The 17,699-nt window shown below is 35.1% G+C and overlaps 1 protein-coding gene across 9 annotated transcripts in view; it reads right to left on the bottom strand.

Annotated features, from left to right (window-relative positions):
• Positions 1-17,699, bottom strand: part of PUM2 (pumilio RNA binding family member 2) — a 92,060-nt gene that overhangs the window by 33,664 nt on the left and 40,697 nt on the right. For all 9 annotated transcript variants that reach the window (XM_030858324.2, XM_030858325.2, XM_030858329.2 and 6 more), the window contains 3 exons: positions 14,860-14,985; positions 12,011-12,153; positions 10,194-10,323 (listed from right to left, as the gene is read on the bottom strand). In XM_030858324.2, coding sequence (XP_030714184.1) covers positions 10,194-10,323; positions 12,011-12,153; positions 14,860-14,985 — 399 coding nt within the window. The remainder of the gene's footprint in view (positions 1-10,193; positions 10,324-12,010; positions 12,154-14,859; positions 14,986-17,699) is intronic.

Below are 17,699 nucleotides of genomic sequence, written 5' to 3'. Positions count from 1 at the left end.
ATTTTCCCCCGTATTTGTGTTTTTATCAACACAGCTATTTATACTGTTAATATAAAAACGTTAGTCACCATATAAAAGCAAACACAGCTGAGAAGGTATTACTAAATATATGAAAATGTACTAAAGCACAAGTAAATTTTTTTCCTAAATTTTAACAGAGATGCCTCTCACTTATGGACAACAAAATGATGAGATATATTCCTTGATATTGAAACCATAGGTAATCAAGGGCTGATGCTTGAAAGTTATTACCATTTAGTCAGTTGTCCCGAGAGGAGAATGGATAGAAAGACTACTGGGAAGTGAGGGAGAATGCTGTACGATTTATTATGCAATTTTAGTAAATTTCTAAACCAAGTGCCTCATTACCAGCATTCCCTTAGATTTTCATTTGTAAGCAGCCCTTTAAAAATTAAATCATGATATAAACAGATAACTCAAAATCATAAGGTTTAACAGTCAATTTGTAAAGGTTCTCAAGCTGCAATCTGAATGAAAATCACATAGGCATTAGTTTTATTACAGCCATGACCACAAGGCAGGTGACAATTTGCATTATTCAGAACGACAGGTGAGTGAAGTTTATCTCTTCATAGACCTTCTCAGTAGGGACTCCTCATCTGAACCACAGAATAGAAAATGACTATTTCGAACAGAAAACTGACTATTTTGCCAATTCTCTCAAGGATGGTGCATAGTAAGTACCACTCAAGATGCATGGGAGAGAAGTTAACTATATATATATACCGTGGATACTTCAAGGCAATAGGGCTTATTCTCTCCCAGAACGCAGGCTGAGAAAGGCTGTCTTATACAGTAACAAAGACTCAGGCTCAAAAGTCTGAGGACCACTTGCAAAACTGCACTGGCAGCCTTGGATACTTTTAAATTTAAACACTACTTTTCCCACTAAGACCAAAACTTTCACATGAAAAGGCTGTTTTAATTAAATACAGTAATTCTGCTTCGCAATTACCATTTTACTAATACAATGGATATGAATTAGGAGGTCCAGCCAAATGAAGAGAAGCATCGGGCAAAACCTAGGAGGGAATGTAAAGCTTTCAAGCCCTCTCCTCATGGAGTGAACATGATGAATTTGAGAAGATTATTAGATATCCAACTGTAACTGTCACATAGGATATGCAAGTCTAGAGTTCAGAAGAGCGGTTCAGGCTGGAATTATAAATATGGGAGTGGTCAACATAAGGATGGTATAAGCTAAAAAAGGACAAAATCACCAAGAAAATAAAAGGGCAGGGCTTATGGCCTGAGGGTACTTTACATTAAGAGGTTGCAGAGAGCAGGAACAAGGGAAGAGACTAAGAGGAAATAGCCAGTAAAGAAAGAAAATTCAAACAATTTGGTCTCTTGGAGGCCAAAGAAAAAAGAATTTGAACAAACACTGAGTGATCAACAATGTCAAATGCTACTAAAAGCCATTAAGAGTTGAGAACCTGACCAATGAATTTAGCAACATGGAAGTCATTCTGGTAAGGATAAAAGCCAAACTGTAGTGAATTCAGTAAAGAATGGAAGAACAATAAACAAGTACAGAAATGCTTTTGAGGAGTTTTGCTGTAAAAAAAGGGACCAGAGGCGAGCTACACAAAGGGGGCTGAGAGTAATTTTTTTCTTAACCAGAAAATGTACTTGATTAGCAGAGCATGATATTTAGGTGTTTAAAAATTTTTATTGTTATTGTGAAATAAAACACATAAAAAGTACAAAAAACAGTACATCATAATGACTACAACACAAAAAAGTATAACTACCATCCAAGCCAAGAAACAGAAAATTGCCCAGCATCCCACCTCTCGAAAGTCCCTGCTCTACCAGTCTTCTCTTTCCCTTAGAGTTACACATTCTACTTCCCATAAACGCTTCTCTCTAAACAATCATTTGGTTTGAATTATTTAAAAAATTTTAGGTACGATTCATCCATGTGGTTATACAGAGATCTTCTAGTTTCCATCTTCATTATTGTGTAGCACCTCATTGGACAAACACCACAATGAATTTATCCATTCTACACTTACACGGTTGCCAGTTTGGGGCCACTGCCGACAGGACTGCCATAAACATTTTTGTATATGTATGCTGGTGTGTTATGTATACGTATTTCTCTAATCTAAGGTATATATCTAGTAGTTGACACCCTGGGCCAAAGGGCATGTGTATTTTCAAACTTTGGCAAATAATGCCAAGCTGCCTTCAAAGTGGTTGTGCAAATTTACATGCTTACCACCTTGGTATTAGAGTTCCCATTGCTCCATGACTTCAGTAATACTTGATAATGTCAGACTTTTAAAAACTGGCCAATCTGAAAGACAGGCAGAAGCGTTCTGTTGTGGTTTTGATTTTCTCTCCCCATAAGGAAGCTGAGCATCTTTTCATATGCTAATTAGGCACTGGGATTTCCTCTGGGGAAACAGCTGTTCAAGTCTCTTTCACCCATTTTCCTATTGGTCTGCCTTTTCTTATTGATTTATAATTCTTTATGTATGCTGAATTCAGGTGTTTCACTGTTTTAATGTATTGCAAATATCTTCTTCCATTCTTAGCCTGACCTGTGATTCTCTTTATGGTGACTTTTGAAGTAATGGGTTCAAATTTATTATTTCCTTTATTTTCATAAATAATTTCCCTATATTATCTTCTAATAGCTTTAAAATTCCACTTTTCCACACTTAGGTCTAAAATCCAAATGGAGCTGAGTACTGAACACAGGATAAGGCAGCGGTTCAATTTGTTGCCCAAATCATCAATTTTCTTTATTTCATCTTATTTATAAAACAAGTCATTCATTCCTCCCTACTGCTTTTTGCTGCTTTCTTTGCTATTAATTAGGTGGCCATTTCTTTTGGGAATCTCACTTTTGGGGTCTCTACTTTGTTCCACTGGTCTGTTTGTCCATGTAGTAATTCAACTGCAGCTTTAGAGTAAATCTTACTCTGTAAGTTAGAACAGAGCAAGTCCTTCTACTTACTTTTGTTCTTTAAGAATGTTTTGGCTAATCTTGACTCTTTGCATTTTCATTAAATTTTAGTATCAGCTGTCAAAAAGAACCACCAAAAGAACCCATTGGGATTTTTGATTGGAAATGCACTGAAACTACAGGTTAATATGGGGAGAACTGGCATGTTTAAAATATTGAGTTGCCCAATGGTTTGTTTATTTAGGTCTCCTTTAATGTCTAAACAAAGCTGCTTCCCATAGAAACTGGGCACATTTTTTGTTAGACTTATTCCTAGGTACTTCTGACTACTGTAAATAATAACCTTCAAATTTTTCATTTCAAAACATTATGGTGTTGGGAGTTCCCTTGCAGTCCAGTGGTTAGGACTCAGCGCTTTTACTGCCGTGGGCCTGGGTTCAATCCCTGGTTGGAGAGCTAAGACCCCGCAAGCAGCGCAGCATGTCAGGAAAAAAAAAAAAAAAAAGAAAAGGCTGTTGGTTAACAGAAAGTTTTTTTTTTTTTTTTTTGCGGTACGCGGGCCTCTCACTGTCGTGGCCTCTCCCGTCGCGGAGCACAGGCTCCGGACGCACAGGCTCAGCGGCCATGGCTCACGGGCCCAGCCGCTCCGTGGCATGTGGGATCCTCCCAGACCGGGGCACGAACCCGTGTCCCCTGCATCGGCAGGCGGACTCTCAACCTCTGCGCCACCAGGGAAGCCCTAACAGAAAGATTTTTAACCTGATTTTTATATCCAAAAACCTTAACAAAAACACATTAATTCTAATACTTTATCTGCAGATTCAGTTAATACAATCATATTTTCTGCAAATGACAGTTGTGTTTTTCTATTTACAGAACTTTTTCATTTTACTAGAATTTCTCTCATGTTATATACTGGCTAGGCTCTTTAATACAATGTTGAAGAGAAGTATCGTTAGCAGAAATCCTTGTCTTATTCCCAGTCTTAGATGGAACACTTCCAAGTATTTCCTATAAATAGCAAAGTCTATCATCCTTGGGAAGTGGGGTAGGGTGTTTAATTCCCTCCTGACTCCCCAGCATATTAAAGACGTTATCTTCTGGTTCATAACTGTTAAAGAGGTGTTTTTTTTTAAAGTCAATATATAAATTTATTATGCTTTTCCTGCATCTTTTGAGAAGTTCTTATGATTATTATCTTTTAATGTGGCGAATTACACTGTGATTTGCTAATGCTCATCTTGCATTCTTGGGATAAAACCAACTTGTTCATGATATATTATCCTGCTTTACATTGCTACATCTGGTTTGCTAATATTTGAGGATTTCTAAATCCATGTTCATAAGTCTGATGAGCCTACAATTTTCCTTTTCTGCACTGTTTGACGGGTTTTAATATCAAGATAATGCTAGTACCATAAAATGGCATGGGAAGAACACCCTCTTTTTCTGTTCTCTGGAATTTTAAAAATTGGAATTGTTGGAATTATTTCTTCCTTGAATGCCTGATATCATTCACCACTGAAGTTGTGCTGGTCTGGAATTTTCTTGGAATATTTTTGATTACTCAATTGATTTAATGGTAATGAACTTTAGATTTTCTATGTATCCTTGAGTGTGTTTGGTTACATTGTTCTAGTTATTTGTCCACTTTGTCTACAATTTCCAATTTCTTAACATGAGATTGGTTCCGAATACCCTCTTATGATTATTTTATTTTTCTGATATTGGTTATTATGTCTTCTCTCTTTACCTTTTCTTTTGATGAACCTCTCAGAGGTTTATCAATTTTATTAGTCTTTTCAAAGACGTAAATTTTGGGATAACCTGACTCTTTTAACTATATGTTTGTCATCTATTTCATCCACATCAGTTTCTATCTTTATTATTTGGCTTCCTTCTACAATTCTTTGGGTTTATTCTCTTCCTTTTATGGTTCCCAGATAGAAACTTATTTTCTAATGTATGCATTGAAGCCTATATACTCCTGCCATTTGCAGCAACATGTATGGACCTAGAGATTATCATACTAAGTGAAGTAAGCCACACAGAGAAAGACAACTATCATATGATATTGCTTATATGTGGAATCTAAAAAAAAAAAAACGATACAAATGAACTTATGCACAAAACAGAAATAGACCCACGGACATAGAAAACAAACTTATGGTTACTAAAAAGGAAGAGGGGGCAGAAATTAGAGAAGTTTCGGAGTAACATATACACACTACTATATATAAAATAGATAACCAACAAGGACCTACTGTATAGCACAGGGAACTATACTCGATATTTTATAATAACCTATAAGGAAAAAGAACCTGAAAAATAATATATATATATAAATATAACTGAATCACTCTGTTGTACACATGAAACTAACAACACTGTAAATCAACTATACTTCAATTAAAAAAAAAAAGCCTATATACCCCTCTTCTATGTTTTGTTTTTAAGTGTAGGCCACAAGTCTAAATATGTAGCATTTTCATAATCATTCAGTTCAAAAGTTTCTAATTTCTATTGTATTATCTTTTTGTTACTTATCTAAAAGACACAAGAGATTAAAAAAGACATGGTCCCCACACTCAAGAATTATACAATTTGTAGCGAAAATAATGTACTATATTCTTAATTCTAAGATGCCACTTATTTTCAGACATGACATTGATCAAATAACTTTCCTTAGGGAGAAATACATAACTCTTCCACTTTAATTTTAACACACTTTATACCTCCAAACATGGTAAAATAATTAAGAAAACAAACCACAAATAGCTAAATGAAACGCAAGGAAGACAAAAGTAGTAAAGAAAGGAGCAAGTTATGTGCCACAAGAATGGCAAAAAGAATGATTATTATTATTTTTCTTTTTTTTGGCTGCGCCACGCGGCCTGTGGGATCTTAGTTCCCTGACCAGGGATCGAACCCACACCCCCTGCACTGGGAGCACTGTGTCTTAACCACTGGACTGCCAGGGAAGTCCCAGGAGGAATAAGTATTAATGAACAAGCAGTGGGAAAGATTTGGGAAGGCTTCATGGAAAGGATCATATTAAACGATGAGAAGGAAAGTTAATCACAAAGTATAAAGCAAGGCTTTAAAAAGGAAAATGTAAAAGTATATATCCCAATTTTGCTTAAAATTTATAGAAGTGTATTCTAAACTAAAAGTATTAGCTAGGGCTAAAGGCATAAAAGGATATTTGTGGAACAGTATGTGGTCTAGTGTTTAAAGCATAGGACCAGGACAGTACTGATTAGGTTAAAAGGTATCAATAGTTTGGAGCTATATTAATGAAAATGTTAAGAAGCAGAATGGTATGAACTAACCTGTATTTTTGAAAGGTAACTGAGGGGAGAATAAAAAGATGGAATAAACAGAAGAGATTGGAGGCAGACAGAGTTAGTGGGAGGATATAGGAGAAGCTGAACAAGAATAGCAGAGATGAAAAGAAGTGAACATGAGAGAATAAACAACAACTGGCAAGTCACTGAATGTGGAGCACAAAAGAAAACCAAGAGTTAAAGATGACTCTGAGAATGAAGCCAAAAATTTCTAGCTCAAGGGGATAGCGGGGTTAATACTGAAATAGGGTAAACAATAAGATAAGCAAATTTGGGAGAGGTGAGTTCATTTTTGGACATTTTCAGTTTAAGGAGTGGCAGGAACATATACACGGTAACATCTTGTACAAATGTAGAAATGTGTTAAGTGTTCAGAAAAGAATCCAAGATGCAGACGTAAACTCACTGGTTTACTGGTATAGGAAAGACAGGTGAAAAGATGAAAGTAGTTAAGACTCTTCCACAGAAAAAATATAAAGTATCTCTGTTTTTCCAATATTGAAACTAAGGTTCAAAGAGGAAAGTAACATGGCCAAGGTCACACAATTAATTGGCAGAGCAATATGGCAGATCTGACTCCAAAGCATCTAGTCACTAAAGCCAGAAAGTCTTTTACATTTAAGTGATATACAGAGGAAAGGGAGACTGACAAAAAGCAATGAGCAAGATGGGAGAGCCAGGAGAGTAAAATATCACACAAATGTAGTGGAGAGGAGCTGCAGAAAGTTGGACATACAACAAAGTTGTGTAATACAACAAAGAATTGAGAAAAGTAAGGATGGAGGAGAGGAAGTCATACTTTGGCACTGAGTTACATTAGAGCTACGTATGAAAAGGAATCGTGGAGGCGGGGCTTAAAAGAAGTGTGGGGTAGAATGTAAATTCTGAAAGGTAGTATAAGAGGGGAGCACAAGAGAGATAAAGCTTTTTAGGATGAAGAGGCAGACTAGCATCGTGGTTATAGAAAAGGAGGTGGCAGAGGGAGAAAGACTGAAAATACAAGACTAAAAAACAATGATGGCATATATAATCAAGCAGAAGGATTGAAAGTCTATAATCAATACAGTACAAGGAACAGGGATTTGATGGATGAGAAGTGAAGGACAGAAGGTGGAAAAGCTAAGGACTGCATGAGATTTGAAGAAATAAACAATTTTCTAAGCAAGCTTTTGTATTAGCTTTATATCTTTAAACCATATAAAGATATAACACATAAAACTTTATATCTATGTAACTATTTGAATAAGGGAGAATTATTTCATCATAGTCCTGGGCAGAATAAAGTACAGAAGGTATTAGAGAAAAGTTTTACAATGAGGGAATCATATGAACAGTCAACAAGTCACTTAGGCACACAAATATTATTTCTAGTAAAGCCCTTTTTGTGAAAATGATTTTTACATTTTACAGTTGTAAAGGGACTAAATGTTGTGGCTTAGAAGGTTAGGTAAAATAATTTGGTTTTTTTCCCTAAATTTAATTGCTTTTAATTTTCTCATCACTCCGAAGACAGTCAATGGTTTTTAGACAAATATCGTGTAAAAAGTGGTTTTCTTTTAGGAGTACCAAGATAGAGTTCACTGATGAACAAAACAAAACAAAAAAAGCAATAAAGAGCTTTCTTATAGAATGGAAAGAAGTGAACATAAAAATAAATTTTGAGAAGACCAAAGCTGATAAAATTAATAGCAAAATACCTTGATGTTTTTAGTAAATAAGAACATGAGGTGAATATGAGGAACAGGAGCAAAGGCATTTATAAGAAATGGGTAATAGGCCCAGCACCAAAAGTCTAAAACAATAAGCAATAAGTTAAAGGGAGAAGCAAATAAACACAGGTCAGAAGCATTCTCTTAAATCAAAATCCTATTTAGAATCTAGTAAGACAGGACTGTTGTACTCCATGACTCTTCTCCCTTTTCTATTTATAGCTAAAACCCAAGAGGAACCCAGAATGGTCTTAGCAGTGGCTTTCATAAACTCCCAGCTCAGTTGTTTTAGCCCTGTTCCATGTCTCTCCACATGCCTACAACTTCTGCTTCACAGTCCATTTCACTAAGGGCTGCTTTTGCCAGGGTCTCTAATCTACAGCAGCTCTGGGAGAGCAGCTTCCATGAAGCAAGTATACAGCTGGGGTAAAAAAGGAAAATAATGAGAATGCCCCCATTCTATTATCATTTGTACTCCAGGGACAGCAATATTAACATCCTTTTTTTCATTCAGTAGGCTAAACAAGATGATAAACTCAGACCTTAGAATTTCAGAGAGAACAGAATGAATGTAATTGATACAGAACTCCTCAAAATAATATACAGAAATATTTAGCAGCATGTAAAAAAAACTCCTCAATCATGTAAGTCAGGATCGTTTCCAATGCATTAAACACATCTCCTAAATGATCTGAATAGAAAATCTATCTACAGTACAATTAATGAAAACTGGAACACGTATTTCATTAATCAGTATAGTTGACTCTTAAACAATGCAGGGCTTGGGGCACCAACCCTCTGTGCAACTGAAAATCTGCAAATAACTTTACAGTTAACCCTCCATATCCAATACTTTGCACCCGCAGGATTGAAACAACCACAGATTGTGTAGTACTATAGTACATATTTATTGAAAAAGATCCACATGTAAGTGGACCCACGCAGTTCAAACCCATGGTTGTTCAAGGGTTAGCTGTAATCTACAGCTGAAGGAGTAACTACTCATATACCGAAAGTGAAAAAATGGCATGCTTGAAAGTGAGTCTTTAGGAATGAAGAGAAATGAAGGAATAGAATGGGAAGTGATGCATTATCTACGGACATTCAAATGTAGCCTTTAAAAACATAACAAGTGCTAATAGATAACTAATAAGAACCTGCTGTATAAAAATAAAATAAAATAAAATTCAAAAGAACCAAACATAACAAGTGCTGCTTCATTAGCTTAAGAAAAATACCTTCCTTCCATCTTCCACTGTTTAATATTAAAGTACTAATTTTGTATTTAGTTTCACAAATTTACTTCACAAAAAATGTACTTTGTTGGCCTTTTCTAAAAGTTGTACTGTGGCAACAGGCAGAAAACTTTAGTAAATGCTGATGCCATTAGGTTATAAAAACCAACAGGTTAAAATACTATATAAATGTGCTAAACAAGACTGAGCAATGTTCTAAGTGGAAAATGTTAGCTGTACACTTTTCAACATTAATTAATTAAATGACTAACTATCCTTGTAAGGCAGAAATGGCAAATAGGTTTTGTTTGACATACCACCTAATGGTTTTATTTCTTAAAGCACTGCATTAAGAATTCTGGGCTGAGGGCTTCCCTCGTGGCGCAGTGGTTGAGAATCTGCCTGCTAATGGAGGGGACACGGGTTCGAGCCCTGGTCTGGGAGGATCCCACATGCTGCGGAGCAACTAGGCCCGTGAGCCACAACTACTGAGCCTGCGTGTCTGGAGCCTGTGCTCCGCAACAAGAGAGGCTGCGATAGTGAGAGGCCCGCGCACTGCGATGAAGAGTGGCCCCCGTTTGCCACAACTAGAAAAAGCCCTCGCACAGAAACGAAGACCCAACACAGCAAAAATAAATACATTTATAAATAAACTCCTACCCCCAACATCTTAAAAAAAAAAAAAAGAATTCTGGGCTACACTCCACTGGAAAGACGCTTTGATTCACACCATAAACAGACTTAAGAAAAAAAGGTTTTTGAGAATTCTAACACATATTTGCCATCCCTGTCATTGTCTCGCAAGCAATACTGATTTCAACTATTGGCACCTGAGTTGTAAATAATGCATTGCAGGGTAGGCAAGATTTAAAGACATTTCTTGATTTTTCTCACTCCTCAGTGTGAGAATCTACATTTAACATTTTAAGTCTATTCAAATTTCCACAATTAACCAACTATATACCTGGCATGCCGGTAGCAAGACCCTGACCAAAAGCCAAAGTTGGATTTGCTGCTGCAAGTGATTCAGCTTGCTGCCCTTGCTGGCCCTGATTGGGAGTAAGAGGGCGCTGACCTGCTCCAGCACGAAGAACCTACAAAGGACAAACAATTTCCTTAAAAACGAAATTATAAAATAACAAATTTATCTCAGACAACTCTGTATATATCACAGATAGCCTTTGGATATTCTTTGAACATATTTACATTCAATGAAATGTCAGTTTACCATAAAAAAATACAAATAACGTAACACCAAAAACATAATCTATTAAGCAACATGGTAGAGGGTCTTCAGGAACAATTATTTCTAGTATTTGTGCTCTTTAACCTACCAAAGTAGTATTAAAATGAGAGACAGATATTTGGGCGGTGAGAAGGGAATGGCAAAATCTTACATGAAGACAAAAGTTTAAATTTTATTATTTTCTAAGACTGAAAACTCTAAATTAAGTATAATTATTCAATTAGTCTGGTACGAGATTGTGGTGCAGAGTGAAAACTTCAAATCGAACCAAGTTTTCAGAATTCAGAAGCTTTAATTAAAGTGAGTAAAAAGCTGCTTTTTACTGTAAAACCTTAGGGTTAAAAAAGGAACAAAAGATTTCATCAAAAAATGTGAAAACTCTTAAGGCTGGTCAAACTGCTTCGTAATACATAGTTGTTGTAGTGAATATATACACAAGCATGATACACATTAATTTCACAAAGGTAAATATTTAAACAATTCAGGACAAGGGAGATTCATCTTAAATCCATCCGTGTAAGTAAGCATCACGCACAGGTATATGTGATGTTTAGGCAATGTGATATTTTTATCTGCCCAAAGAAGACACAGATTTAAAAAGAATTTATTAAATGGTGCTGTGGTATAATCTACAAGGACTGAGCTAAAGGACAGCTTTAACAGAATATCAATATAGTTTAAAAGAAAATTCAACTGCCAAGTAACACTATACTTGTCATTAAGTTGCTTCTTTGGTATAAATATGATAAATTTGGGGTTTCCCTGGTGGCACAGTGGTTGAGAGTCCACCTGCCGATGCAGGGAACACGGGTTTGTGCCCCGGTCCGGGAAGATTCCACATGCCGCGGAGCGGCTAGGCCTGTGAACCATGGCCACTGAGCCTGCGCGTCCGGAGCCTGTGCTCCGCAACGGGAGAGGCCACAACAGTGAGAGGACCGCGTACCGAAAAAAAAAAAAAAAAGATAAATTTGACAAACAGAATTCTGGAATTTTTATCAGAATTTTTCTTTTACATTTATTTATAAAAATAGTTCCAGAAAAGTGGCTGAAATTTAAAAAAAAAACCTTAAAAATAAACATTTTCTGTTTTAAGAAATCTAACCTTTAGTGAAAATATTTCATCTTTCCTCGCTTAAAAACAAAGTACCCAGTAATCTCCTTTTTCTGGTCAGAAATATATTAAGTTAATATTTAAAATAGCAATTTAAATACCCAGAAGAAAATGAAATGACAATTACTTTGACAGAAACATTATGAGCACACTTTAAGAAGTGATGAAAAGAAAATTTAAAACTGCTAGAGATTTCAAGACAGTTTCAATAATAGAAATGTTGAAGTGGAATACAACCAGATCTTTAAGTTCATATATATGACTACTGGAGAAAAAAACCACATAATCAATATTTGTATGCCAACTATATGATAAGTACTGTGCTACATATTGGGGAAAATAAAAAAACACAGATCTTGAATGCAGGGAGCTCATGAAATTTCCAAGACTCTTCAGGTAGTATTTAATGAAGGCGGGCCTATACCTGTTGCTGTCCAGGCTGAGCTTGTGATGCTGCTTGCTGATTTGCTGTGTTGTTTGCCGCAGCTGCAGCCTGCTGCTGAAATAAATTGGCTGGATACACCCCCCACGGAACACCATAATACTGAGGTGGAACCACTGCCGGACCTAAACCCCACATCCCACCCCCCCAAAAAAAATAAAAAAAGTCACTACATTTTATAGATAAATAAGGTTAGTTACCATTAGACCATAAAAAAGGGACAGTGCATAAGACTTAGAGCAGATGTCCTTACAATCCTCTACCCACATACAACTGTCTTCCCTTTTCTCTTTTTCCCAGTTTTACTAGAAAGTCTCACTGAGGTATGGATTATTAAAAAAGAAAGTATTCAGAGGTGACAGCAGTCGTCTTAATGAAAAGATGTGAACTAAACTCAAGAAGACCAATGAACTGACAGGACACTGAACCATCTCTTCAACACCTATTATTGAATGCTAGTTTATGCATTTGATACTGGCAAATAGGAACATTAAACACCATAGAACTATAAGATTTCCTATACTCAACTCAGCATTTTCTTTAAAAAGGAATTTTTAAAATTGAAAACAAAACATTTTTGGCTTTTAATTTGTAATCTATAACATAAAACTAAGGAAAATGTTGGTACTAAGCTTGCTACAACTGTATTTTAATTGAAAATTGTGAATTTTAAAATATTCTTCATATCTGAAACAGAATTAGTTACAATTCTCACAAAACAATTGAAAATCACGTAAAAACAAATGAAACATCAGTGTCTTTATGGTTAGGAAGATGGAACTAGTAAGTTAAGAAAGAACTATGAAATATAATCATGGACATAGACATAAAAAAGCAAACCAGGAAAAACAGAATGAATTCTTGCTCTATTCTACTTTATTCAAGATAAAATTTCATTTCTGGACAGTAAATAGTATCACACAATAAGCCCTGCCATTAAACTAATGATTACGATGTCATGTTTCCTGACTGATACATGTCCCTAAATTCCACTGATATGATTTTAGTATATCTAATGTGTATACTTTAGAAAGTCAAACTCTTGGTTTCACTTTGTTTTGGAAGAAAATAAAGCCCAGTGTAACTGACTCAATCACTAAAATGAAAAGCTTTGAACAGTTTAAAGGTAAAATATATTTCTAAAGATAGTTTAAGCACAATCTACAATGAAGACTCTTAAAATATAGAAAAGGATTTATGAAGAAAGGATACACTGTCAAAACAAAACAAAAGAATCAGACATCCATCTAGAACCTCTCTGTCCAAAAGTAGCCGGAACTCATCTGTGGCTAAACAATTAAAAGCTGGAGAGCCTGAATTAAGATGTGCTGTAAGTATGTAATACACACAGGATTTTGAAGACTTAGCATTAAAAATAAATAAAATATCTATTAATAATTTAAAAAATATTGATTACATGATATACTGAGCTAAATCAAACATACTGAAATTAATTTCATCTGTGGTTTACTTTTATAATGTGGTTACTAGAAAAATCTAAGTTACATTATCTGGCTCACGTTCTATTTCTACTGAACAGTGCTGATCTTAGAAAGCCTAAGTAAGTTCAGAACGCCAGGAATCCTTATCTCAAAACTAATGACCTCTTAAAGTTGCTTCCTTCAGTTCCATAGATTAATGATTTTATGTATGTATGATATACTAGCACTTTACATACTAACATCCAGTTAAATAGTACCAGGAAAGCTCACATCTTTATGGAATCACATGCAGATCTATACCAAATCTACTGAATGTGACAGGTTAGTTTCAGTCTGCTAAGATATCAAACAAGAATTTGAAATTAACATTTTTTTCAGGTCTTAAAGTCCTGAGTATAAAAAAAACGCCTATGAAAAGACTAACTGTTCTGCAGTCACAATAATAAATAACTACCAGAAGTGGATTTAAAATTAATTGATCAGTGATAATTCAGTGAACTTATCAGTGACAGCTTAAAGTTATGAAAAGTTAGCCAATCAACAGACTCAACCCAAGGAACACACTTCTATGGTTGACATCTCCCTCTTCCTGCCTTGGTAACCAACATAAATCATGCTTAAGACAAATTCATTCCTGTCTCTGTAACTAACTCAACATAAAACAACCTTCCCCCCAAATCCTATAGAAGATCAGCAAATCACTCTGCTCAGTAAGACTGTGCCTAACCGGTACACAACTCTCCCTTACTTAAATAAGACATAAATACAGTTTGGTTTAAAAAATTTTTTTTCCCAGCTTTACTGTCATACAACTGACATGTGACATTGTGTACTTTTGGTTTTTACTTCAGATTTTGAGTGGTGGTTATCAGGCTTTGACACTTAATAAGTTCTTTCCACCTCAATCCCACCTTTTTGTCCCTCAGCTTGCCTGCACATTTTAACATTGCTAATTTAACTTTACTTTTTAGATACTCATTCTCTTAAGATCACTGAACCTCTTTACCTTGTACTATCCCTGACCTGGGTATTTATAGCAGCTACCCCCAGTTTATTTTCTGAGAAGTAACTTTATTTGCACTGTCTCTGTGGGTAATGGGATCAGTCACAAGAATAAAGATTTGTGGCTGCTAATGTAAGATTTCTGAGACTATAAAACTAAAATGTAAAACAACTATGTACAGGAGGAAACGAGTTATCCGACTTAGGTTTTCTCCTGTAGCATTACAGTCGAAAAATAAACTAACTCTCTGGAAACTTCAGTTCATTCTGGATAAATGTTTCAGTTTTCTCCTAGAAACTTCAAATTGCCCAAATAGACAAAAATAAAGCTTATCCCCAAATTAAAACTAAATCCATAACAAGCAACAAGTATGAACAGTAAGTTACCTGCTAATGTTGCTGCTGCAGCCAATCCTGCTGCAGTATACGGGTCAGTCCCTGGAGGAGCAGCACTAATAATATATGGATTTGGCACAAATGCAGCTGGAGCAAGGCCTGCTGAGAATACACCAGCTGTATTTTAAAGGGGGAGAAATAATAAATAAAAAAATATGTATGATTTTCTTCATCAGGTTAAAAAAAAAAACATTTCTTCTGAAATTAGGGTTGGTGGGGGAGGAGAGGGTGTATAATGATTCTAATTCTTATTAACTAAGTGACCTTGGGCATGTAATACAACCTGACTCTGGGGTTCTTTGTTTATGAAACTGGTTTATCACCAGTGATTTTTGTTAGAATTAAATATACATGACTGTATAGTACTAGCATATACACACAATAAATGTTTAGAGCTAGAATTGCTATTGTTCAATAGTGGTTTTTCATTCAATCCTTATTAAGCCATACTGTGAGCTAGGGATTCAACACTGAGAGAGACAGATATGATCTACACCCACAAATCACTCCATCTAGTGAGAAAAACAAACAAGTAAGTTGGCAATTAGAATATAGTGTAAGTGCTATATGAGCACAGAAAGTAGGGGTATCCAAGAAGCTTTTGGTAGGATGGAGTGGGGCTGTAGTGTATAAGATAAAACTGGAGTTATAATCAGAATGAAGACTCATGAAGAGTTTCCTGGGTCATGCTAAGTAGTTTGGACTTTATCCTGAAAATAAAACAATGAAGAGTTTTAAGCAGGAGCGTAAACCCACTTCTGAGTCTAATATATGCCAATATAGATTTGGTTAAGGCTAAGAAAGATTTTAAAATATTCATTTGCGGTACTTATTAAAGAAAGAAGAAAACCGCTGGTATTGAGCAGGAATCAGTATGTAGACCTTTTATCATAAGGTACTAAAAAATCACTTTGAAAATGTACTGCGAGAGTTTCCTCTTCTGGAAACTAACTGTGACAAGTACAACGTAGGGAAATAATTAAAGAGAATGTGTTTAAAGTTAAAGGAGCTCAAAAAGGTTCAAGTTAAAAGATGATGGTGGGGAGATATGGGCATAAAGCAGGTGGACATACAACAATTTTTTAAAAAGTATTCAAAAGGTACATTTATCTTAAAATCCAGGTCTTAAAATCAAGATTCAGAAACCTAATTTTAACTATATTATAGTGGCTTTCACATTTTGTGACTGTAACCCACAATGTAAAATACATTTCCCTAGTGTCCATATACACACACATGCCACAAACAAAAATCTCAAAAAGATATTTATCCTTATGAGGTTCCAATGCACTCTATTTAATTTTTCTCTTCATTGATTTCTAAATTACTTAATTTTAAGAAATATTGGCCACAAGCTACAATACTGATTTCAAGCCCAGGCATAGCATGGCCATTTGAAAAATCTGCTTTTAGTAAAAAAAAAAAATAAGAATTAAACAGAGGGTTCAACAAAATCCTTGCACTATTTAAAAAATCATTTGCTCCAAGTTGCATTCTTAGCTATGTCCTAGGTCGAAGGTTTCAAGATTTACTTCTGGTTCCTCTACTGTGATTATCTTTATGACAAGAATAAAGATGTATTGATATCCATGTTCTACTCCTATAACTACAAATTGAAAAGTCAGGGCCTAATTTTATATTCTATATTTTTATGATTAAAAAAGATTGCTTTTAAAAAATGAGATACTATTTAAGTATATAACGTGGAAAGCCAAAGTCCTCATGTAACCTTTACTGGCAGGTGGTTTATAGCCTTCTAAAACTTTTTTTTTCAATTTTAGACATGATTTTAACATAGCTCTCTCCATATTTATATTACAAAGCAGATAAAAAGCAGGAAGGTTTCAAATATTTGAAAAACAAGGAATTAGTGTGACCTAACGGATATATATTGAACCTTCTGCCAAAAAAAATGAAGAAAACTTAGTTTAAGCTCACATGATTCACTTAGAAATATTTGCAACAGATTAGACATCAAACCGTATGCTTGTTTGTGTACATATAAATATGTATACGTTTGCATGTATATATACATGTTTTTGAATCTGTGTTTACATATGCACATATGTATAAATGTATACCCTTCTAAATTTTTATATTTATAAACACACACTCATACATTTTATATTACAGGGTATAACGGTACTTTAATATGCTTTTTTCACTTGCCAATTAACCACAGATCCCTTTCTATGTCAACAGATACCTATCTAATTCATTTTGGGGGGGTGGGGGTGAGGCGGGGGTGCTGCGTGGCTTGTCGATCTTAGTTCCCCAACCAGGGATGGAACCCTAGCCCTTGGCAGTGAAAGCACGAGTCCTAACCACTAGACCGCCAGGGAATGCCCTAGTTCATTTTTTTTAATAGCTTCATAGTTTTGTATCCCACTACATAGAAGAAACATGATTTAACCAGTCTACTACAGATATATATTTAGATGAGTCACAATTTTTGCTATAAATAGTGCTATTATTCTTTAAGTATAATACAGCATCATCATATCCTCATGAAAATTCACGTAAATGGACAAATATATATAATTTCTTGATCCACATTTCCAGATTACCCTCCAGGAAAGTGGTACCAATTTACATTACTACCATAAGTATATGAGAATACCACTTACACTCCCGCTGAAATAGGATATTATCAAACTTTTTAAAAGTTGTCAACATCAGAAGTAAAATAAAGCATTCAAATTTTTTGGTTTTAATCTATAGTTCTTTGGCTATCAAAGAGAAAAAACATATCAAATCTTTTATACCTTTATTTTTTCTCATTAAAATTTTTAATTCATCAGGAATATGACCCGATTATCTCCAACTTATTC

The sequence above is a fragment of the Globicephala melas genome, chromosome 12, assembly GCF_963455315.2.
Source record: "Globicephala melas chromosome 12, mGloMel1.2, whole genome shotgun sequence".
NCBI lineage: Eukaryota > Metazoa > Chordata > Mammalia > Artiodactyla > Delphinidae > Globicephala > Globicephala melas.
Note: the sequence above shows the minus strand (reverse complement) of the source record. Positions and strands in the feature narration are given on the sequence as shown.